This window comes from Alternaria burnsii (genome assembly GCF_013036055.1).
Source record: "Alternaria burnsii strain CBS107.38 chromosome Unknown 740, whole genome shotgun sequence".
Taxonomy (NCBI): Eukaryota; Fungi; Ascomycota; class Dothideomycetes; order Pleosporales; family Pleosporaceae; genus Alternaria; species Alternaria burnsii.
Window position 1 is genome coordinate 1,012,141 of NW_024066112.1, and position 24,239 is coordinate 1,036,379.

The 24,239-nt window shown below is 50.6% G+C and overlaps 8 protein-coding genes across 8 annotated transcripts; 3 read left to right on the forward strand and 5 right to left on the reverse strand.

Annotated features, from left to right (window-relative positions):
* Positions 1–211: 211 nt before the first annotated feature.
* Positions 212–748, reverse strand: GT037_005195 (uncharacterized protein; the record flags this gene model as incomplete). The annotated part of the gene is made up of 2 exons (XM_038930242.1): positions 212–264; positions 313–748. The coding sequence occupies 2 exons, from the start codon at positions 746–748 to the stop codon at positions 212–214; spliced, it is 489 nt and encodes a 162-aa protein (XP_038787192.1).
* A 292-nt stretch (positions 749–1,040) lies between these two features.
* GT037_005196 (uncharacterized protein) lies at positions 1,041–1,914 on the forward strand (the record flags this gene model as incomplete). The annotated part of the gene is made up of 3 exons (XM_038930243.1): positions 1,041–1,100; positions 1,147–1,250; positions 1,305–1,914. The coding sequence occupies 3 exons, from the start codon at positions 1,041–1,043 to the stop codon at positions 1,912–1,914; spliced, it is 774 nt and encodes a 257-aa protein (XP_038787193.1).
* A 1,282-nt stretch (positions 1,915–3,196) lies between these two features.
* On the reverse strand, positions 3,197–5,011 carry GT037_005197 (uncharacterized protein; the record flags this gene model as incomplete). The annotated part of the gene is made up of 1 exon (XM_038930244.1): positions 3,197–5,011. The coding sequence occupies one exon, from the start codon at positions 5,009–5,011 to the stop codon at positions 3,197–3,199; it is 1,815 nt and encodes a 604-aa protein (XP_038787194.1).
* A 4,887-nt stretch (positions 5,012–9,898) lies between these two features.
* On the forward strand, positions 9,899–11,131 carry GT037_005198 (uncharacterized protein; the record flags this gene model as incomplete). The annotated part of the gene is made up of 1 exon (XM_038930245.1): positions 9,899–11,131. One exon carries the CDS (start codon positions 9,899–9,901, stop codon positions 11,129–11,131), a length of 1,233 nt encoding a protein of 410 aa, XP_038787195.1.
* A 1,592-nt stretch (positions 11,132–12,723) lies between these two features.
* GT037_005199 (uncharacterized protein) lies at positions 12,724–12,900 on the reverse strand (the record flags this gene model as incomplete). The annotated part of the gene is made up of 1 exon (XM_038930246.1): positions 12,724–12,900. The coding sequence occupies one exon, from the start codon at positions 12,898–12,900 to the stop codon at positions 12,724–12,726; it is 177 nt and encodes a 58-aa protein (XP_038787196.1).
* A 2,045-nt stretch (positions 12,901–14,945) lies between these two features.
* Positions 14,946–20,203, reverse strand: GT037_005200 (uncharacterized protein; the record flags this gene model as incomplete). The annotated part of the gene is made up of 2 exons (XM_038930247.1): positions 14,946–20,138; positions 20,195–20,203. 2 exons carry the CDS (start codon positions 20,201–20,203, stop codon positions 14,946–14,948), a joined length of 5,202 nt encoding a protein of 1,733 aa, XP_038787197.1.
* Positions 20,204–20,886: 683 nt separating this feature from the next.
* Positions 20,887–22,134, forward strand: GT037_005201 (uncharacterized protein; the record flags this gene model as incomplete). Its single annotated transcript, XM_038930248.1, has 3 exons — positions 20,887–20,992; positions 21,029–21,905; positions 21,957–22,134. 3 exons carry the CDS (start codon positions 20,887–20,889, stop codon positions 22,132–22,134), a joined length of 1,161 nt encoding a protein of 386 aa, XP_038787198.1.
* Positions 22,135–22,196: 62 nt separating this feature from the next.
* Positions 22,197–23,866, reverse strand: GT037_005202 (uncharacterized protein; the record flags this gene model as incomplete). Its single annotated transcript, XM_038930249.1, has 4 exons — positions 22,197–22,696; positions 22,745–23,232; positions 23,289–23,373; positions 23,431–23,866. 4 exons carry the CDS (start codon positions 23,864–23,866, stop codon positions 22,197–22,199), a joined length of 1,509 nt encoding a protein of 502 aa, XP_038787199.1.
* Between the last annotated feature and the right edge of the window lie 373 nt (positions 23,867–24,239).

Below are 24,239 nucleotides of genomic sequence, written 5' to 3' on the forward strand. Positions count from 1 at the left end.
GCTACCTAAGCGCATAGGTTGTCTCAATGTATGAAGTTATTGCACTCTACGTCTCTGTGAGGCTCATAGTGTCGGATTGCGTCGACGTCGCGCGCATCTTGCAACCATGATACCATATGCATTACGCAACTCCCGTCGTGGTCGTGGTCGTGGTCGTGGTCGTTTACGCGGGTGCTTCTGTGCTCCTCAAGAGCATGTTTGTATGCCACCTTCAGCGCTTCGTCTTTGGGGGTATGCTGGAATCGAGCGGATCACCGTAACGCACTTCCACTCGTTAGTATACTTGTTGGCAGCCGAATAGAAGATACTCACATCTAACCATGTTGCTCTTGTCGACAATGTTGTCCAGTGCCCTAGCCTCTTCCTCGCGCGCCCTAGTGTTCTTCCACTCAAAGCCCGGCTGGTCTTCCTGCTTGCTCCACTGGTAACCTGTCTCAGCATCCTGGTGGGTACCATTTCCACCCGTGCCGTTGCTCGTAGCTGCTTGCGTCATGCCGGTAGACAGTGGACGCTTTCCATTCGAGTTGACGCCGAGGGTCTCGCGGGTTGTAGGTTGTGAGTTTGGTGGTGAGATTTCGTTTACGCCTGCGAGATTGGGGTTGTGGGGTGTGGCTGGGTTGTTTGGGAGAGCTTCGTCAGGGAACATTTCATCGTCCGAGGCAGCATTGGTGGGGGACGATTGCATGGTCGAGTCGCCATCGCGGTCTGAGAGGGGCGTCAGGTAAGTGCGTTGTCGTTTGGAGGCCATGGCGTGTGGTTGGCGCGGGGACGTGACTTACCCGACATGTTTGCGAGCTTTACGGGGGTATTCGCGGCGTGATAGCGGCAGTAAATGCGTTTGCGACGCGGGTTGTTGCTCGCTGTAGAAGGCAACAGTGAATGACATAGGCGTGGAGCTAATCGCGGCCCGCCGCAGGGGTCAAGGTGGGACCCATCGAAATATTGGCGACATCATACCTGTGGGACACAACTCTTTCACGCGACTTGAACTGTGGAACGAAAACCCTCTTTACAATCGACCGACAAGACACTTGCCCAATATGCCGCCCAAGAACACACTCGCCGACGCCTGGGACGACGACTGGGAATCGCTCGCTGACGTACATGTGCCCCTCTCTCCTGAAAGCGATCGCTCATACCTTGTAGAAAGAAGACGAGAAGCCTGCAGAAGAGCAGCCAAAGCCCAAACTCACGAAAGCGCAGCTCAAGGCTCAGCATGCTGAACTCAACAAGCAGCTCTGGCAGGCCGCGTAAGTTGCCAACCTCTAGTCGCAGACACGACGACAACTAACTAGCTTGAACAGCGAGAACCCAGAGCCTCAATGGTACCCTGAAGTCCGCCCTGCTCCTGTAGCAGCAACTTTCAAACCAAAAGTCACGATGCTTGCGCGCAAGCCCACTCCTCAAGTCCTCTCTCGCAATATGGCTGGTATGAGCCTTGATGACGACGACAGCGAAGAAGAGCGACGTAAGAAGGCAGCAGCAGATTTCGAAGAGCGCAAAGCACGTGCGCAGAAGGAGCGGGCGGAGAAGGAGCGCAAGTACGCAGAAGCACGAGAGCGCATCTTTGGCTCACCAGCTGCTTCTGCCGCAGAGGACTCGCGCAGCAACTCTCCCAACAAGGCTACACGGGGCAAGGGACGCGGACGCGGTGCGAGGGACAGCCAACCAAGGTCGAGCAATGAGCAATCACCAGCACGAACGGCAGCTCCTGCGCGCCAGCTCTTCGACCCTACATACACTCCAAAGCCTGGCTCCGTATTTATACAGAAGAAGGAATCCGGAATCAGTCGCCCATCAACGCCAAACACACAAGAGAAGCCTGTTCGTCAACCCCAAGGACCTGCAAGGGGTGGCGGGCGCGGCTTTGCACCAAGGGGAGGCTACGGTACTCAGGCAGGTCCGTCCACATGAGCTTGCCGAGGTTCCTATCATATCGACAGACCTTCTACGCGCCAATCTCTTGGGGTGTGTATGGTATTCCAGACCTCTGCTGGGAAGCAACAGGATTACCTACGAATAAGTGACAGCGCCGCTACTACCTAGGCCCCCTCCTGAGAATCATTAACATGATCATTGAGCTGGAAGATGCTCGTGCAGAGATTAGGAGCGACTCCGAAAAAGAACAAGCAGTCAACGTAACGGCGGTATTCTGAAGCCCTCGATATCATCTATAGCATTGGATCATCATCCAGCTATATCTCACCAGAGGACTCCCTTCTTTCCACACTGTGGATATGCAGTCACATACAAGACGCTGCGCGCACATGTCTGTGATGCATACGAAAGTCGAGAGCAGGGAGATCAATGCCAATGATCTCGTGGAAGAGGAATAAGTGGCAGGTGACAATGCGGGCGCAGAGAATCAAGATATTGAACGACGCACCAAGAAGCATTGGGCTGCGGAACAGCTATGCAAGGCAACTGAGGAACGAAGTTTATGGATAAACGGCCAGTAACGACATATGTATCATCTCGTGCACATGAAAGAAGAAGTATGCAGCTCGAAACTAGACACAGTTATACGCTGTTATGAACAGAAAGCGAATTTAGGAGCCTAGTGTTAAGGGTGCCATAATTAACATGTTATCAGATCTGTACTGTTGGGTGTCTGAATCCAGGTCGCATATTTCTAGTTTTCCATGAATTCTGTCATGCTTCAATCCGTAGGGATAGTGATTGGAGTCACTCATTTTTGTGCATGTAGATCAGAAGCTAACCTGGCTAAAACAATTCAGATTACCACTAGCGGCACAAAACGCGACGTTAAGGTGTGTCAGGAGTATAGGATCAGCAAGTTGAGCCTATATAGACAACGAGCACCGATGTTTCAGCCGGGCTGGACCTGTCTACCCAGAGACTTTGTGTGGAGTCAATTCAGGTGTTTCTACCTTGAATATATATGTGTGTTTCTCTGTGAAGACTTCAAGGACATTTCATACACTAAAGAAGTACTTGCCCTCCAACGTAATCAGACATTGATGCAGCATCGAGAAACTTGGTAGCATGATTTCATCCAGTCTGCAGAATATGGTGCACATTCGGAACTTGCGCGCATTGGGGATTGTGACGAGAAGATACCATGGAAGGCTTGATGACTTCCCCTACAGAAATCGTTGCCAAAGACAGCTGTATAACGTCATTCAAGTGGAAAAGAAGTCGCTAATAGAACATGTTACAAGGACAAATGGACAATTCAAACTATAGTAAGAACTTCGACTGGCGCGTCATTGTTCTTGATATCTTCCCAAGGAAAGCCTTCGGCGACACTAACGATGCGATAATGACCGTCCACTGTCTCACGGAGGACCCATACCCCTTGCATACCTCCGAGTACGCACACCCAATCACCAGGTTGCACGTCATCCCGACTTACACCAACGATATCTTGGGATGTCATAAAGAAGTTCTTGATGTTCGAACTCCGAAGACTGTTGAGATAAGCATAGCTCGCGTCTTTTCGCCATGATTGGGGGTCCGGAATATCGTCAGGAGGAGTTACGAGACCTCCAAAGACCTGGTATGAGATGTACAGGTTGTTGAGCAGTTGTTCGTTGTCTCTGATTATGTATCCAGAAAATGACATACTAGTCGACAAGTTGCAAAGTGTTTTGTCCACTTCTTCAGAGCACCATCGGTTTTTGCGACCAAGAGCTCCTTGAATCATGTTTAAGAAAGACATAACTTCTTCCTCCTCTTGTGGATTGATGGAAGCTGACTCTGACAGATTGAGACCAAGAACGCCTTGCTGAAGCTGCAAGCCGTTCTCAATACAACTAACCCGAGCACTACGTTGAGCAGAAATTCTCAAAGCTTTGCCACCTCTTTCAATCTCACAGATCTCTGCGATATCATATTTTAATAACAAAGAATTTTCAGGAATACCACACATGGATGTCTCGGACCAATCGGGAACCCACGACGGGAGGTTTCTGTAAGTTGAAGACGGACGCAAAACATCTTCGAGCAAGTCGATCCTTTCAGCGCGTATAATAGCTTCAGTAAAGTCCGTGTATACTTCCTCAACTGACCTAGTGTAATCAACGCGAAGTCCACACTCTTCAATATCGTTGATCCGCCCAAATGCACTATAGACAAAGTCTCTTGGATCTGAAGACTCCAGCTCGCTACCAACTGCGAAGGATATGCTGGCGTCAAAATGGTTGAGAACGTCGTGGAAAGGAAGGGGTTTTGTATGCTCAAATCGATAGAAACTTAGGGGCAAACTATCGCCTCTCAATTCCATCGAACTTGCCCAATACACCTTGAGGGAATCAAATAGCTGCCTTCGATGAGTATCATGCTGACCGCAGGCGAATATAACTCGTTCGTTCAAAGCTGCTTCTTGCCCGACCCACACACGCTTGAACCATGGGCGAGCAAGAAGAGATTTGATTGATGCAAACGGTAGAGCTGCAAATAGTTCACCATGTTCGTATGACAGCCATCCACATGATGAGCAGTCTTCGTCAAATCTCTCCAACTTTTGCAGAGCTAAATCGCTGTCGTCTGCTGCAGGACCAATCCATACAAGAACCACAACGGCAGATGCAAAGATATTACCCATCCTTTGTACCTGTACGCTCTTCTCGTTCGAGTTACTCTGGTCGATACAGATAGCATCTCTCCAGAAGGTGATAGTCTTGTCCTTTTCTTGTAGATGTTCCAAAGCCACAGCAAGGTTCTCAGTAGCATGAAAGACTTTATTGCCAACTAGTATGGGACGACGAATCTGAGCATCACCCCAAGCGTATGACAAGCCAACATAAGAAGGTCCTTGCTCGTCAGCATTGGAAACAAGCTCGCAGCAAACTACTGTTTGTCCGTCGATATCGATGTTGTGCGTTCTTGGGAGTAGGTATAGATACCGGAGTTCTGTACTGGGGTCTTGGAGTGGTTGGTGCTTGAAAACTTCAAGATTTCGGATGTCAAGAAGCTTTGACTCCGTGGTATCGGTGAAACGGTCTGTCAACACTGACTTGTAAGCGTCGCTTTGGGAGCGACACGACATCGCGACTGATCACATGCCGAAAGGTGCCAGAAAGGGCAGAAGGAGAGCGAACAAGGAGTTCTAGTGCGTATTGCGCAGGTTTCTGGTAAGCTAGTAACCTGAGTTCTCAGCCTTGGAGGTATTCTGAGGTTGCCCCGCCCTCACGTGAGAGTCTTGAACGTGGCTTAATGTCAGCGGGATAGGCGCTACTTCGCATAACAACAGTGACAAAGGAGCTCTATCCAGAAGTTTTTGTTTGACTCGAAGAAATAAGAGACGGTTAATCTACTGGAATCAGAAACCACATTGCAGTTGCTGGAAATCCATGCGAAAATCCAGCATAGCACATGTACATGCTGCTTCCTAAGCTCATGGCGCTCTGAGCATACCAAAGGACTCACCCAAAGAGTAACGAAAGCCTACGGATTTACCTGATCTTATGTAGATAAGATACGAGAGAGTTGTCCTATCAAGAAAATTGCACTACTACTGCTGTATGCCGGTCATGGGAGAAGGAGAGCTGCGGAACTCCCCGAATCGCCAAAAGGTCTTCAACGAGTTACCATAAATGAGGCGTAATCAATATACACGACGCGGATCCGAAAGGCCTATTCCGAATCAGAAAGTATCACCTCGTAGTGTTACTGTCACAGACCAATGTTCAGCAGAATGCAGACGTCCCGTGGCATGAAGAGAAAATTCGATCTTCACCGACTGTGATCACCCTAGTCATACGGCAGGTAGGAAGGAAGGCTTGAGACGAAAAGTGTTTGATTGTAAAAGTGAAGCAACAAGCAAAGGGAAAGATTCTATACACCACCAATGATCGGACATGGAACCTAGACTCGCGATGCAGTACATAAGCGTATATCAATCATCTCACGCGACAGGTCTAGTCCGCCCAGAAAGGCCCGTATGTCGGCGGGTACTCAGCTTGAAGTACAATCGCATATACCAGCATCGGATAGCGCCTTTCCCCTCTTCTCCGGTACCGAGTGCTCCTCGGAACGGTCATCGGCGCAGTGAGTGCCTGTACATCGTCAGGTACCAAACACTAAAGGTAGTCTATGAATGCTTTTCGTGGCAACTCAACACCCTTCCGCGGCTCTTTTTGACGGTTCTGCATGCATGCAGCATACATAATGTCCGTGCAGATCGTCCTACCGTATGGTAGACGTGACTAAACGTTTCAATTAGCCTATCCGAAGTATCGCGATCGTCGAAAGCCTCGTCATCCGCAGTGCTCGTGGTTGAGATAGCCTGTAGGCAACAGGTACAGTAGAGCTGAAGTACTGTCCTTTTCTTCCCGTCCGGCTGCCGCAAAAGGAAGTAAGACCGTTATACGCGTCCTAGAGGTCCGCAAGACGGTGGTGGAGATCATGAGTCCCGGTGGCGCATCTGAGATTCTGCGTAGCGATTGGAGAGTTGGTAAATCGCCCTCCGCAGTCATGGCGAATTCTACAATGATTGGCGACAGTAACGCATGTGAGTGGAAACGCCGCCTCACGATACCAGCGGACGGAAGGCGGAGACGAAGGACCTTCTCACCGACGCAAAATACCGATAACTCAACACGCTGATCGGTACTCGTACTCGTTGCCTGAACGACGCACGCATTCAACGGACGATATCGGTTTGGGACTGGGAACTCGAAGAGCCTCATGCACCATCCATGCTTCAACCTTGCTGGAAAGTAAATATGGCGGTGGGCGAAAGCTATGACGCAGGACGAGATCCACCTGTCTAAACTGCTCGTCAATGCATGAAGTTGCTGGGAAAAGCCTGGCCTCCATGTGGCTCGCTAAACACACAGGCTTCTTCCCTATACCATGACTCACCGCTGGAGTGATGCTTTTTCGATGAGCGGGCGGCTGCGGAAGCGCGTGATCTATGGAAATGTAAATGTGTGTGGCGAATATTTCGACAGCATTTACAGGATGCAGTAGCTGAAGTCGTGAACTAATCGATTCGAGCTGTTTCAATGGAAGGGCCGTTGTCCGAGTGGCAAGAGTCGCTAAGTGTTTCAATTATTCGCTTCGCAACAGCTTGACTGAAGCGGTCAAATCGGAGCAGCAGTAAGGCCGGCGGTGACCTGGCCGATCGATGGCGATAAAATGTAAGACGAAGCGGATTGAGACGGTAATGTTTGCCATCGGACACGAGCCCAATCGTGAACGACTGCGGACCCTGATAGTGATCAGTGACAAGCGTATTAGGTGTTGCTTGTAATCATTCGTCCTACGTCTGTGATGTTGACTGTTGAGGCGACCTTGCGCCACAGGGGAAACCGACGTTTCGCTTATGAGATCCCTGCAACGCATATCATTTATTGCGCATGTGACTCGGACCGTCCATGCCAAGCGCGTGCACCGCCACACATGGTCGAGTCTGCGGAATACTTACAATTAGGATGTATTGAATTTGCAATACCAGAGCGAATCGTTGGGCCCGGATGAATTATTTTAGGAGGTGCGTCATGCAGCTAGACCGCTCGCATGTCGACGACAGCTGCGCAGCTTGCAGTCGTGGCAGACTAACGTGGTCGTCCGACGAATCCGCAGCGCAGCAGTCGTGAGCCTGCACTCGATAGGGCTGCGCAAACCTGTGCGATGCGTCATAGCGATTCTGGTTAGCATCCATGGGTATCGCAGTTGCCTCCATCCCGCTGCGCGTTTGTATCGTCCTAGTGTCGTCTTGAGGACAGGTGTATAGAATCATGGGCGCTTAGTGTTGCAAAGGTCCACTTGGTGAAGAAGCCTCATTCTGATATCAGTCCATGACGATAGTAGCATGCGGGCGCGGAGTAAACAGTTCTGCAGGTCATGGGGAGTCATAGCAACGCATGATGTTGGTGGGTGCGAAGGATTACGCAAGGTGAGTTGTCTGATAGCAAAGTGGGTACCTGGAATTTTGACACCCTGAGAAATCATTGTGGGAGGCTCGGTAGGAAGGCGAACCCGATGAGCCACAGCGACAAGGCCCGAAGTAGTCCAATAAGGGCCGGGCATCGGGGTCAAAATACAAATGAGAACTGTGTGCCGAGAGATTACAAGGAGCGTGTTGACGGGAGATACCAGACTGTATGCGACCAAGGCGCAGGTATTCATGCACAGCACGGATACAGGCGTTCCGCCGGAGCCAGTCAAATTCAATGTGCGAGGTACTTGCGCTGCGAACTTGCTTTATCGAGCCGTAGTAGCTGCGAGCGGGGAGATCAAACCATGTAACCGCGACAAGTTACTTTGTTGTTGATAGTTTTCATCGAATCAAAACGGCGCCGGTGCAGCGATATGCAGCCGTAAGTGGGCCTTTCATCGACAGTACCATATGCCTTGGAAGACGACTGCAGACATTCGAAGTAGCGGTAAACAACGACGCACCCCTAGGCCAGCAACCTGGATAAGCTGTGAGACATTCGAAAAATTTTCACGGGCGGGAAATTAGCTTCGTACAGTGATCAGAGGGAAGTTCGAGAAGGGATCCGAGCGATAGAGTGCGGCTCTCAGCAGACGACAGGGCCTCCCTAGCAGTGATAATCGGTCCCAAGCGACGCGGGACGACGTTGAATGGTGGACCTGCCGCTGTTTCGGATGGAAGTATTCCAGCCAAAACCAGCCGTGTGCCGCGACGATGGGCCATTGTAGCGTTTGTGCTAGGCGAAAGGTAGTTTACGAATGGGGTAGGTATGGAAATGGTCGCGAGCTCAAAGCGACGTTGAGGTCATGTTTGGCGATCAACAAAGGCTATATGTTGCCCGGTAGCTGGTCGGTCGCGGCAGGATTGGCAGCGTACGACGCCCGTGTGAGAGGGTTCTGCGCCGGTGGCAGCATGTGCTCGCAGTAGGAGGAAGCACAGGCAGAATGGGCCGTGTTATTGCATCCGCGCTGTAGCGAGCCGCGAGTCCTGCCCAACGACGGATATGGAGGATGAAAGGCTAGAGTGGAGCTTTGTTGGCTGCAAGGAGGGCCGTTTGAAGAGAGTTCAGCAGCAAACGAAACACGCTGAAAACGGTGACAGCTGAATGCAAGGCGATGCTGCACAGCATGTGGCACAGCAAATGAAGGGAGTACTCTGTCGTGGTTGCTTACGCTAGCCATGCTCGAAGGGGCATTTTGCGATGGTGTCGAGGATTACGGGCATATAGCGGGCAACCTGTGTTTCCAATATTACACACCCAAAACAGAACAAATACAAAACAGGCTGGGCGCGCAATGCCCGGCGTCAGGCACCAAGCATGGTGGGCAGAGAGTGAATGGCCTCCCCCAACGCCTCTGTTTCTGGTCGGACTCAGCGCGCGCGAGTGCTCAGAGTCAGAGGCGGCTGGACAGGCAGTAGGGTTCGGGGCTAGCTTCCCAGAATACTCGTGGGCAATATGGGCAGGAGGCACAGCATGGTCAATCTGACCCGTAGATGAGGGTATGCTAACAGCCGGGGTCCCTTGGGCAGCTTCTAGTGGGTGCATGGCGCGACAGGGGGCTGCGTTAGGGCGGATGGGCACTGTGGTCCGCGCACGGCTACAGCGACGAAAGCGGGCTCGGTCTCAAAAGCAGGCGCAGCCCGCCGTCGCTTCCTCTTTTGCGCACTCGAGCATCATCACCACACATTACCAAGCATTTTAGACGTCAACGTCTACTTCGATTAGGATTCCATACTCTGGATCCTTCTGGCACCCTCTAGTAACTACTCGACTCGAAACCCAATGTGCAGTAGACAGAGCCGGATTTCCCTTTCTCTCCCCTCCGTCGCTGCTTCCACATCCACATCCGCCCGCTCCCAACGCCTGCGAAGACCCTCGTTCGGTTTGCATATTCCAAGGTGAAGCAGGCACCGGCCTGGGCTCCTTCCCCATCGAACCGTATACGCACCCAAACAACCACCACCCACACACGCACTGCGACATCCACCAAAATGTACGCACCACAGTATCCGACTCCTCCCCCGGGCTACATGCCCTACGACCATTTCCGCACCACGCCGCCAATGTCTCCTGGTCCCGGCGCCAGCTACTACTCTCCACGACACGCGCCTCAGATGGCTACCCCACGAGCGAGCCCCAAGGTTCAGGCCCACTCTCGACGGGCTTCGCACGCCGTGCCGCCACAGTACCAGAGCTCCTACGCTCCCTCACCTCGTGGAGGGGCCATGCCTCAGTATGGCGCTGCAGACCCGCGCACATACGCGACGCCGAGAGGCACCCCTGAATATGTAAGTTATTTCGGTTACAATATTCCAACAAGTCGGCATCGCCGCGACACAGACGTCCCGCCTCTCAAGCGCAGCAATCGCGAGAGGAAGCGTCGTCCGTCGCAGTCGGCACGTCACGTCTACACCAAAGTTGTCTACGACGACCGAGGCTACGGCTACGAATGCGACTACGACATTCACGACTACCCACCACCGCCATACGAGCAGTATGCGCGCCACGACATGTACGGGAGGGATGCTGATCACTATTACTATGATCAGGTCCCTATTTATGAGCCAGAGCCTAAGCCAAGCCGTCAACGACGCGCCTCTGCAGCCTCCACACGACAGCCAGCTGCCTCACCCAAGAAGCCTGCGCCAGCAGCCAAGTCCGCCCCCAAGGCCACCGAAGAAGACGCGCGCCGCGCTGGCATCCCCGCCGGCTACTCGTACAAGAACTGGGATCCCACTGAGGAGCCCATTATGCTTTTAGGTTCCGTTTTCGATGCCAACTCCCTTGGCAAATGGATCTACGACTGGACCGTCTTCCACTATGGCCCCGCAACCCCACTCGCCGAGATGGCAGGTGAGCTATGGCTCCTGCTCATCCAACTTGCCGGCAAAGTCAAGAGGGCTGACGAGACCATGCCCAAGATCCGCAAGAAGGAGAACCACGAAATGGTCGAAGACTTCCTAGAGAGTGGCGAACGCCTGTGGGTCCGCTTCGCTAAGCTCCTCAAGGTGTGCGAAGACTACATGTGGAAGGCCGCTAAGAAGGAGAGCGGCAAAGAGAAGCCCGTTTCCATGGGCAAGAACAGCGGCAAGGAGTTTGTCGAATCCATCTTCGGTCGCGACCGAGAACTTGAGAAGACCGAGAAGCTCATGACTGGAATGCGTCTCTGGTCTATGCGCTTCGATGCCAACTGCGAGGACATCCTTCGATACCCATCTGCTTAGGATCTCCTACCTTTCACACCTAGACGCTTTGGCGCTGGCGTTCTCTGTCTCGGTATACCCATTTCCATTCCCGTCATTGCTTTGCGCATTATTTGATGTTACCGCGAGATACCCTTTCTTGCATTTCGTAATTGTTAATCCTGCTGCACTTTCTTTGCTTTGCACGTTTACAATGTACAACACTGGGTTTTCTCACGCATCGGGCGGGTCACAGGAAAAAGTCTGCTTTCTACTATGATATCCCCCTTCTTACTTGTATTGTTTTTCAGCCAACTATTGTTACTTTGCTGTTTGGAATGGTTACGCATGGTGTTCAGGTTGTCATTTTTGGGGGTACTGGGATACCACTACACTTTGTCTTCTGGGTTGGTCCACTAGATTTGGGAGGTTTCTACGGATATCTCATCAGAAAGATCGGTACCTCACGGTCAAAACTAGTTATACCCACTTACCACTCTATTGCTATCTATCAATTTATTACACATTACTCAATCATCTGCTCACTTTGCCTTGCCCCATGTGACAAAAACCTACGTGATTCACAATCCTGCTCGCCTATCAAACCCACATGCGTCGCTTTTTCTCATACACTATCAAAGTTTCCAACGGTGGCGATCTCCCAAAGCCACGGCCCCTGCATAGCAAGCCACACATGGCATCTGAGACACAACCAACCCTATCGCACCTCAGGTCAGTCTCGGACATGTGCTTTTGCGTCTCCAACCAATTTCACATGTTCGCACACCCTCTTTGACACGTTTCCAGCCCCTCTGAGCCGCTGTCGCACTGTGAGTCACAGTCCTGTACTGCATCACCACCACGTGTATTGAGCCAACCGGCGCTTGCATATCCATCTTCATGACCTCATTGGCTGTTTTGGCTTATTCTCAGCCTTACCATAGAAGAAGCGCTGTGCATAGAAGCCTGCTGCAGGTTCAGTCAAAGAGGCAAGGCATGTTTTTTGCTTCTTTGGCCCCCATGGCTGAATGTGGCGGTTGTGCAGCACGGAGCGGGAAGGATTCACATGTCCAATCGAAGACATGCATGTGAGTTCGTGCCGCCTGGGGCCTGGCCTGACCCTTGAGATTGGACGAGCGGAACGACAGCGGTTTGCTATCTTGATATCATACCCGTGCCCGGTGTAGGAATAGGACAATGCTCACACTGTGTAAAGGAACGGTTGGGTTTGGGAAGAGTGCACAAAGTGCTATTTACGACTGCGCTGTGGGTGGTAAGGCCCAGAGCTTTGGGATGGCCACTTACAGCTCGCGCACATTGCATGCGCCGATGATATTGCGGTAATTCTAAGTCCCTCAAGGCAACATGCTCGGAGGTTACGCAGCGCGATGATGAAAGGCCCCTTAATTGCGGCCACATATGCGGCTCAACGTTATCAGCCTCCCTCCCTTCCCGTTGTGCAAAATGCCACGCCACCCATCCCATCCGTTCCTTAGCGCAAAGTCCCTCAAGATTAAGAGGCGTCGCATCATCCCTGGGCACGGGAACTCCTTTGATAGGCAACCTTGTCGCATTCCCATCATCCCCGGTCTTAACACGAGTTACAATGTGCAAGGGCATCCTGACATGGGTGATTAGGCAACAGTTTGAATGAGTAGCAGAATTGGCATCATCTGCGTTTTGGGATCGACAGGCACAGGGACGTCGTCGGGATGTTCGGATGGAAGGGTAGTGTGAGCGAGTGGGTGTATGACAAAGACGGGAGGTTGGAGGAAGGTTTCACGGGGTCTGTCGGCTGGGATTAGGGCCATCGCTTCCACGACGTCTGCTAAGTTACTGCGATTTGGCTTTTTGGTTTCGGTGGGTGTCACGAGTTGAGCGAGCGGCGTTGGGTTGCATTGTGTTGATTGGTGAGGATCACATCTTACTTCTTTTGGATGTGATACTTCCACGGCTGAATGCGTGGTACTCAGATCGTTTGTGGAAATCGCTCCAGTGAACGAGGAGCATTCTCTACTCCGAAGTATCAAACGCGATCGCTCCTCAACGCCCTGGGAAAGACTTCCAGATGACCTTCTCGACCCAGCAAACATTGCTGCATCTGGGCCTTTCTCCGTCGCATCGGATCGCATTCCGACGCAACCATACGACATCATTCCGCTAAACAGGCAAGCCCATCACATCACCATGGGCGAGCACTTTGTCTGGATCCCCAATCGCATCATTGCAGCAGGGTGAATCTGGGGTGCATGTGCAATGCTCGCAGAACACCTGATGTCCAGATTCCGGCTCACTAACAAACCTACCAGCAGTTCATGCAGCAGCCTGACATATACCGCACACTATCGGCCAGCAACACTACGGTGTTTCAAAACACATGGCCGGTGCGAGCGTGCATGAACCGGTCCCCTATTCCCTTCTTCCTATCAAGCAACCGAAGCGAAGCGAGAATGTTGGCAGCCGCGGCATGACGAAAGCCAGACTAAACCCCGCCTAGACCCACTTGATCAAGTTTCTCTCCACTTGGTACATCCACTTGTACCCCACTGCCACTCCGCGTGAACCGCCTTTGCCTATGTCACTGTCTGGCAACTTCCAAGGTTTTTGACCACAAACTGGGTGGGGTTACCTCCTGGATGAAGCCGGAGTGGAATCGAGATGGCTGGTAGATGGAGATGCCGTCACAAGATCGGCATTAATCGGTCAATGCGACATTGTTCATGTTGTGCGAGCATCGAGATCTCGACTGTTAGAAGTCACCTTCATTTTCGGAAGTGGCCGATGATAGCTTGTGTAGTGTTACGTCTAAAAGCACAAGGTGAGGGGTGTGGAGGGGTAAAAAGTTTGAGGCAGAGACATGCCACGTCTATACCGCTCTCTGGCGTTCAGGCTTGTTACATTGACGAATGAGAGATCAGAACTTCTGCATCGTGGGTGTGGTCAGCTGCACTTTTCTGTTTGCGAGAGGGTGGGTTTGGGCTGCCAAAATGAAGATTAAGCGCTCTATCCTCAGCGTGATTGGGGATCTTTTGAGAAAATGCCGTAGAAATGCGCGCTGAAAGGTAAGCTCGGATAGGCGTGTGCATGTATGAGTTTTCCAGCGGCACTTGCACATTGGACAACGCAAACTGCCGTTCTACATGAATATGAGACATAGGAATGACGGGTATGATGTAACTCAACGTCGCGCAAACATCTTCTTCCAGGACTTCTGCCTTTCTCAACCTGGCATGGAACACTGCCAAATCCACCCTTACTTGCGACTGGACCAACACCAAAAACAATCTCGATCCAAGCGCAACCGCCCATCGAGCAAGGGTAACTATCTCCCTTCCGTCTTCCACGTGCCCACCCGCCAGTGTCAACTCGTCACTCTGCATAAGCGCCCGAAAAACCCATCACCCCACCACCATCTACTACTCCTCTAGCAACACTTTCTCTAGCACATCTAAACCGCAGCAAGGGTTTGTCAAAATAGCCCTTTGTACATTACAACAACCCCTCCTTTGTTTGCTCATCATCCTTATCTATGGCAAGGTAGAAGTCCTATTTCTGGGCAACGAACTGCATGCACTGCGCATGCGAACACCCTTCTAGCGCGTGTTGTTGTTCTATTTTCGATAATCGTGCACATCGTGCAGTAGCGGGGTAGGACGAGGCTGCTCCGGCTTACATGATGTGTATTGTATTGAACTAACCTAATAGAGATGCAAGGGGGATATATTGTTACACGACAGGCAGTGTGCAAGGGTATAGTCAGCAATATCTCGATGTTGGTAATGAGAGATTGAGCATCAAACAACGAATGCCTTTGAGGACTTCTAGTTGAAATTTCTCGAGTCTTTTGTATTTGATTTCACCACGCAAATGCCAATCGAGTACCTATCACAGCTACCTCATCGCCTTTGGGACAAAACAGTTTACCAGACTCTACAAGTCGTAGCAATGGCAAGGATTCCTCATTGAGCCAATGACGTGGCAACATGAAATGTTTCTTCACAATGCCCGCATTCTCCACATTGTTCATGTGCTTCGAGGCCGCCGTGCTACCTGCAGTTGCAGGCTCGTCTTTTGCATATATGGATCCGATCTTCCAGGTGCAGATCCAGAAGTCTTGGTCAAGAAAGATGAACCTGTCTTTCGCCAGCACGCCGAGCGAGACTTCGACTAGTTTTGTGACTTCTTCTGGGATAAGACGGACTGCTGTGTCTGGAAACGATGAGACTGTTGCGTCGGTACTTTTTAGACGAAGGATTGAGTCAAGTTCAGAAACTCTCAGTATGATGTGAGATTGGGGTGCTGACTTCGTTGTTCTTTCCACAACGACGTGAGATTGGTCTTGAGCTAGATATGCATTCACAGTCTGGTAGTTCAAATCTGGAGAAGCTCTGGCTGCTCTTTGGTTTCGGTCCACTGGATGGTTCGATCCTGATGGTATGCGAGCCGTTTTATCGATGCTGTTGTTTATGTCGTCGTAACGTATGGATTTCGCTGCCTCCAAGCTAGCCCATGAGAAACGACTTATGCCTCCGTAATCGAAGGCAAGCAGTGATTGCGGATCGGTCGGATCATTAATCCAATGCTGACCTGTTTCGCTGTTTCCCTGGTATTGACTGATCAATATTTTGTCCTCTAGTGACCACACCTGTACAGCGTTTTGCCTGACCAGGAGAAGAAATTTTCCATCATGGCTGAATAGCAGTTGTTGAACAGTACCCAGTTCTGACGATATGTTGAGATTGAGAATTGGCTGGACATTCCACTTCACATCGCTGCCAGTAGAAGGTGGAGAGACCTGCTTCACGCTAACGTCTCCACCCAACTCTGCAATGGCAAGACGTTTACCACTGTTGTCCCATACCAACAAGTCTATCATCATATAACGTGGAGAATTCCACATGTTGAATATCTTCATGCCTTCCGCATTGAACAGATCGACCTCTCCAACCTCATTACCGGCACAGAAGAATGTGCTGTGCGAAGCCACAGCCAGAGCTGTGATTCTGTCCTCTTCTTCAACAACTTGGATAGATTCGTTCAGAGTCGAGATGTCACTCTGTGTTTCCCATTGATCCTCGGATTGGTCCCCCGTCTCCTGCAAGTCAGCGAGTGCAGCTGGCTCCCAGGCAGTGCATACGGTATCGCGTATCTCGTAAAAGCGACGGGAGTCAGGGCTGAATGTGAGCGCTCTTGGAGGCGCATCACACCTCAATTGATATAGCATAGCAAAGTTCTGGAAGTTGAAAAGGCGAACGACCCCGCTGTTGTCGCATGTCGCGAATGACAAGCCATCAGGACTACATCGGACCAAGCTAGCAGCCGTGCGTAGTTCATCGTTTGTCTGTTCGTATGGATCCCATTTGAATACACATCCGTCGCTGTACTTCCCCAGGATACTGCCATAGCGTGCGTTCCAAGATACGGTGTCGACTCCTGGCCAAATTATCCCATTGAAGCCTCGGCCTTCCACATAGCGAGAATTTCTTCCGATCATCCGGCGTTCTTCAATGGACCAAACTGATAGTGGAAATCCACGATATGCAACAGCGATCTGCGTACCATCGGGATTGAAGACCATAGCGCAAGGTGAATTGGCGTTACCTAGACTAGCAACATCTGATTCTTGCAAGGAACTCAATAGCTGCCATTCTGGTTGTTGAGCATCCAGCGCCAGCATTTGGACGGTCTTGTTCTCGCATGCCGCCAGTATTCTGGTCCTGTCTTTGCTGAACGTGACACCTAAGACTGTGGTATCATTAGGACTATTAACTGACAAGATAAGACGGCCAGATGGAATTTCCCAGATCTTCATACGCGAGACTCCACACGAAAGGTACCTTGTCCCAGTGGAATCAAAACAGGATGCTGTGATGTACTCTCCTTGAATAAGTGAAAGCTTCTTCTCGAAGTTGACAGAACTCCAGATCAGCGTCAAGCCATGTGATTGATGGTCCGTGGCGACTGCAGCGACATGACCACGAGAGCATATCAACTTTGACAGCCGGTGTCTTCTGACCGACATATGCGCAACCGAATCATCCCATTTCTTGTTGGTGATACCGGAGACTGATATGGAGCGAAATGTCTTCTGTTTTGCGAACTGACAGTGGACCATGGAGCTCTGGGGACAAAACTCCGGGATGAAATTATGGATGGATGCGGGGTCATACAAGAGAGTAGAACCAAACTTTCCCACAACCTTCACGAAGTCTATAGCCCAAAGGCGTAAGAGATCCCTCTGGTCTTCGTCAAGAGTAATCTCGAATCTTGAAGTTCTTTTGCTGCTAATGAGCTCCGTCAAAGTGCGCGAAGCGTATACGAGGACTTTGAGTTGTCGCAAAGATGCAAGGATGCGGATCCAAGTAAGCACATGAGATCTGCGCAAGAACTGTACCAGAGTTAACAAGGCTGCGGAGCTGATACGCTTCGAAAGACCCAGATGGTAGGACCAAGATGTTGCCGCGTAGTGAACGAAGTCGCGTTTGAGCTCTGCATTAGTCTGATTGAGTTTGCTGCGGATTCCAGCGTCCATCAGACAGGCCATACATTGACGGAAAGACTCAACGTGAGTCTCATCAGCATCGATAAATAAATCCAACTCAGATGCATGCGTAAGATAGTCACGCGCAGTCTGATGTATCATGGTGACGTTCTCGCTCATGTCCACGACAACGAAGAAGCCACAAGTTGCAGCGATGGTGCTACGTAGATCGAGGATCCTGTTGAAAGAAGGCCGGAGCGCTTCTTCCAATTCCTTTAGAGTGAGAGCTCGGCGAGCAAACATCGCCCATGTCAGTATGCGCTGCGCAAGTTGCTTGTCTGTGGGACCCATGTCTTTAGCTATGTCAATAGCCATGCGATGGTACATAGCTTCCATGCCAGGAGGCATGTTTTCTAGTGCTTGTCTGATATCATCGCTAGTGTGACGTTTGAGAACCTCTTTGATGGCAAGGTGCACCCAGAGAAAATTGCCTTCTGCGCGTTCCAAGATCCTGCCCGTCACTTCTATCTTGAAATCCTCATTCCATCTCGGTGTATTCATACGGCTCTCGACGTAAGCTTGAACATCACGCTGAGATTTGGATGTTATGGGAAGAATGTCCACAGGCACTGAGTTTCCCAAGTTGTCAAACTCAGAACGAAGTTCTGGAGTGTCGCGGCTCATTACCAATAATTTTATCGGTATCGCTGATCTTTGCAAGCCTTTAAGTAGACTCAACAACAACTGGGGTAAATCGGCTTCGTCCAAACCATCTATAACCCAGTACAAAGGGTCGGCTTGCCGTAATGTTGGAAGTGCATTGGAAAATAGTCGGTTCCAGACAGTTCTAGCATCAGTCTTCTCTAAACGCAGCCCTTCTTCCGACAAGTCTCTCAATCGCCTCCGATATTGGGGTATCTCCTGAGATAGTTGGAAGGCCATAGATCGGAGGCAACCATTGACCGTTCGCTTGGCTTGCTCGCTGAATCGGAAGAAGTAATATTGACACGTATGATTCTGTGCCTGGATTTCATCGATGATAAAAGATGAGAGCACAGATTTACCACTAGCCGGAAGCGCATGCAACCATAGTATCGAGCTTTGGGTGGTATCTTCCATCCAGTTTTGGAACGTTTTCTCCTGCAGTATCCATTCACAAGTACCTGGCATCCATTGATCATGAAAGAAGCTGTAATCGTCGCTAGGTGGATCTTGAATGGAGAGGAGGGCCTCTAGGGCTTCTGAAGCGGAGGAAGAAGCGGAGGAAGACCTCCTGAAGCTGATTCCCATCGTCCGCACACGATCTACCAAAGTCTTCAGGACATCTCGCATGCTAATGTAGTTGGTGTCACGAGGACTATAGTACTTGCATACATCGTGGTGATCTGCGTTCATAGCTCTTGATATTTCTCCAGGATATCCTAGGATAGCAGACTCCTTCTCCAAGATCCTGACCTTTTTGGGGCCGACAGCAGTTTCGAGCGTCTCATAGAAAGAGACAATCTGAAGTTTCGGAGCGAACTTACGAAATTGCTCATTGATGTCCTCTAATGCCGGTGAGTTTTTCTGCAAGTCTGCGACGTACTGTTTGGGAGAGTACCTCAAAAGCGAGGCTGAGAGTATACGATTGAGTATTTCGGCCAGGTTTGAGCCGCGGTGCGGTGTAGACAAGAACATGATGGCGTTGACGGACTTGAGCATTTCGGAGTATTCGTCGTCGCTCTGGCCTAAGATGTAGGCTTTTTTGACTACAAGACCTCCCATAGAGTGAACAATGAAGATGATTGGGACATCTCCAATACCCAAATCTTCCAGGTCTCTATTCTCGTCTTTGGTGAATCTCATAGCGAACAACAGCTCTTTCGCAAAATCTGTGATGTTGAGTACTGTGCGTGACGAAGTCGACTTCCAGTCTGCGTCATATCCGAACGATAGTATCCGTGCTGAGCCAATGTCGTTTGGAAGCCAGAGATGGGGCCAAAAGTAGTTCGGGTCATGATCCTTGGACCAGGTAGAGTGACTCGACCCACCCAAGCCATGGACAAGGACAATATCTAAAGAATGACCGTGCTCGGGTTCATAGATGACGGTAAGCCCTAAGGGATTCATGCGTCTTTGTTCGGAGTTAGACCTGGTATGGGATCCATTCGATACAGCAACAAAATTTGAAGTAGTACTTTGGAAGCTACCTGAGCGATGTCCAGATCCTATTGAGCTTGGTGGAGGGCTTAGATTACTGCTGCGACGTCGTTCCGGATCAGTAGGAGTCGTTGAGATAGCCTGGTCGCTACTCTGAAGGCGCCCCCTCCCAACTAATTCCTGGGAAATACTACTACTACCATTGTGTTGAAGGCTAGTTTCTCCATGTGGGACAACATCGATCTGAACAGATGCCGGCTTCTGCGCGCCAGCGACAGTATCTAAAGGTACTATGTTTCCATTGAGCTCTAGTCCTTGGCCAGTATAAGCAGTTTCGACCTTCGGAGCATAGGGCACTGCTTGTGTCGAGCTGCTGATCTGTCCATCTTGACTGCGGCCTTTGTACTTGTTGCTGATCTTTTTCCGTAACTATAACAAAGTTAATCTGACCTTGTCGCAACACCGATGCGCCGGCGTCAACTTACTCGATCCATGACTGGATTCTAATGTCCCGCGCATCCACTCTGCGTTGTGTGATGGACGTTGGGAAGTATCCACACTCTAGGCTTCGGTGGAGAAGGCTGGATAGACTATGTGGATCGTGGTCAGAGACGGTGCGACGAACGGCTGGGGCTGTGGGTATCAAAGTCCCCACCGGAGGCGGTGCAGTTATCACGGGGCGAGTTTCAGCCGCTCGCCAGATCCAGAGAGCTATACGTGGTACTTCAGGCATCTGCGTGGGTGCTTTGCCCTCAGTAACGGGCTAGTCTGGAGCGGGAAGTATCCCACCAATTACAGCCCCTATGGCCATCCCGCGGACGTAGATAGCACAAAGTGAGGAAAAGAACAGCGTACTTGCAGTCGTTATCGCCTAATGATGCAGTGAGATTCCATGACCCCGCGCGAGTGACCAATGGTCTAGTGTTTACCACGAGGCTGAGTCGCGCCTTTATGCGGCATCTTCGGCTAAGTCGTACTCGAAACAGTGCCTCACCCTCTACAGCGAATAGAGGGCCTCTTTAGCCGCTGACCGGAAGCGCCACTCATACGGGTGTTTGCATGTAACAGGCACGTGAGTTATCGTGGGTACTTTTAGTTCACATGTTTGTATAACAAGAAGCTTTGCTCTTAGTCACATACAGAAGATCCTAAGAGCTCCACTTTACTTTTGCCCGACATGTCGAAATCAGTACACTCAATCGCAAAGAAAGAAGGCCCAAGCGCCGGTAATGAGGGTGACTTTCCTCTTGATGAGGCCGTGGTCCAAGGCAAGTCCTTACAGGGTTCATAATATGATTAGAGCTCACAGCCTTGTACAGCTCTACCAGAGGGCAGCAAAGTTCTGTCTGCGCACAGCTATGGCTCCTCTGCGTGGACTATTACAGCCCGTCTGAACGTTTTGCTTCCTAGCGGAGTTGAGAAGAAGTTCTTCCTCAAGATTGCGACCGAAGAGCCTGGTCGCGTGATGATGGAGGGAGAGTTCAATTCCATGAGCTCTCTCTACCAGACTTCGCCAGGATTTATTCCCAAGCCTCTGACTTGGGGTAAATTCAAAATGAAGGCGCCAGAGACGTACTTCTTCCTATGCGACTTCATCAACATGACCAATGACATGCCGGACCCCGTCCAGTTCTGCGCCAAGCTTGCAGAACTCCACAGTACAAGTGAATCTCCGACTGGGATGTTTGGTTTCCACATCTCTACTTGTCATGGCAGGTTCGCTCAGGAAGTTGCTTGGGACCCGAGTTGGACGAACTTCTTCACGAAGCTGCTTCGAGCTGCTCTCGTCATCGAAAAGCAAGAATGTAGTCCATGGCCGGAATTTGAGGCAGTCGCAGAGCGCACACTTAGCCATGTGATCCCAAGGCTTTTGGGCGCGCTCGAAGAAGATGGCCGTCAGATCAAACCATCGCTCATCCACGGAGACCTTTGGGAAGGTAATGTCGGGACAGATCTTTCGAATGGGAACGTCTATATTTTCGATGCTGGCGCATATTACGCTCACCATGAAATGGAGATTGGTATGTGGCGATGCGAAAGGCATAAGATCAAATCGCGAGAATACAAGCGACAGTACCTCCGGAACATGACTGTGAGTGAGCCGGCAGAGGAATTTGAAGACCGCAATCGTTTGTACTGTATCAAGATGAACATCATCCATTCGGCGCATCATCCTGGGTCTATCGTTAGAGAAACGTAAGTCGCATTTATCAAGATCGAATGGCAGATTGACTCACATGATCATAGGGCCTACAACGACATGTGCTACCTAGTCGACAAGTACGCACCATACCCGACAGGAGAAGAACCTCCGCGAAGTAAAGTGCAGGGCGAGGTACCTGCAACCATATGGCAAGGAGGAGATAGCTATGTTAGGCAGGCAGACAATTGGAACAACCCAAATACTCCCGCATTGTCGGTGTAGACCTGCGTCATATTGATAATTCCCAAATATACCATCAAGTTCAGCAAAAGTCCTCGATGTCATCACTTTGATGACTGGTTCCGACTTTTCTGTCTCCAATCTTTTCCAGCGTGTTGTAGTAGAAATGCCATAGGCACTGCTAATAAAGTAAGGCCTATCAACAATGTGAAAGTCCATCCAGTTCCTAGCTTTGAGATGATAGCATCTAAGGCTGCTAGAGCTGCGGCGGCAAGCAGGCAACGGAATAGATTGGCAGCTGCACTAGCTGTTGCGGGGCGGATCGGATTGACATCGACAAGTAAAGTGCCGCAAGCGTTGAATACCCCGGTGATCGAGGCACCGATGAAGAACTGGAGAACCAGAGGTATGGCGAAATGCGTATGCGTATCCAAAGCCCATCCGTACCCAATGGTGGTCACAGCTGCAGCACCCATGTAGAAATACGTGGCGCGCAAGCGAGCCTTCTCTATGGGAAATTCCAGGAGGTTATCACCGCATGTTCGATCGATTGAGAAATCCAAGCTTGAAGCGACTCTCCGATACTCCCAGTCCATGACATAGCCTGCGTTGTCAGCTCCCACACTATGTGTATATGACGTGTGCTACTGACCGCAAGTATAAGAAGCCAAAGCGCAACCGACTCCGAATGGAATATATATTAAGCCAGCGTATAGTTCCTCGAAGCCATAGATCGTTATGAAAAGGGTCGAAAGTGACGCTTGAACACAGCAGTAAGTCATGTAGAACAACCCGTTGATGAGCATAATCAATGCGTTCTCTTTCTGCCAAAGGGCTCTGAAACATGGTTTGAGGCTGGGCATTCTCGTCCGCTGAACATCCGTTGAGCCCTCAGAACTTGCTGTTGATGATTTGTTCAATTTGAGCTTCATGTGAGTCAAGTAAGACCTGTTAAGAAGACGTGTAGGCATAATCGACCCATTTCCGACGATCTTTCGAGCGGTCTCTGGGAGCGTAATGGCGAGTATGCAGAAGTTGATGCCGGACAATATCGCAAGCGTCCAGAAGATCCAAGGCCACCCAGCGTATTGTACGAGTATGCCTCCCAGGACAGGACCGAGACTGGGTGCTACGTTCGGGCTAAGGTGTGATATTTAGAACAGTCTCGTCATCTTTGGCACATAGTCATAGCATACCCGAGTAGGACTGCTCCGATAAACCCGCCTCGTTCAGCAGGCGTAGCAATGTCACTGACGACGGCGTAGCCGAATGAAATCGTTCCTTAATGGTGCATATATCAGCCAAAATGTTTTGGCAAAAATGTTCTCATGTACTCACCACTTGAGCCAGCACTCTGCAACATCCGCAGTACAAGCAATGCTGGATATGATCTTTGAACGGCCAAACCCACATTGGCAATGGTATATATAAGTATAGCGAATAGAAACAATGGTCGGCGACCCATGGTATCAGCCATGTCACCCAGTATTGAAGGCGCTATTCCAGATACAACCATATAGGTCGTGATTGATAGATTAGCCATGGTGAGTGTAATTCTCAGATCGTGCGCAAGATCGTACAACGCCGGATAGTAGATGAAGCTACTGAGAGGAGAAAAAAGTCCAGCGTATGCGACGAGGAAAACGACCCACCGCTTTTCGCCACGGGTGAAGATGGAGTACGGTGCTGTGTCTGGTGGCTGGTCTTGCGCTGGAGTACGAGGGACGACTGTAGCCTTTTCGCTCATAATAGGCGAATCTTGGATAGCAGACATAGCGATTGCGACGGTAGAAGTTTAAGACTGCAGTACAGTCAAAGAAAGTAGAGTGCTGTTCCTCGATTGGCCCCCGCGGATAACGATATACCGATTGGCGGCAATGCGCTGCAGCTGGCTGGTCGCCATCTTCCTGGGTATCGAGCGAGCCAACCATATGACATCCGGTACATATGCCTATATTCAGAGCGGTCCTCAAACAGGCGGACTGCTATGCGTATGCGAACCCATCGCCGTCGGGACACAATTTAGTAGTACCGGCTCACTGGGCATACTCCGCTAGACAATCAAGAATGAGCGACATAAGGCGTCTGTTAAGGCTGCCACCCAGCATTAGCTGCAGATCCGTCATACGTACCATGCGCGATCCACG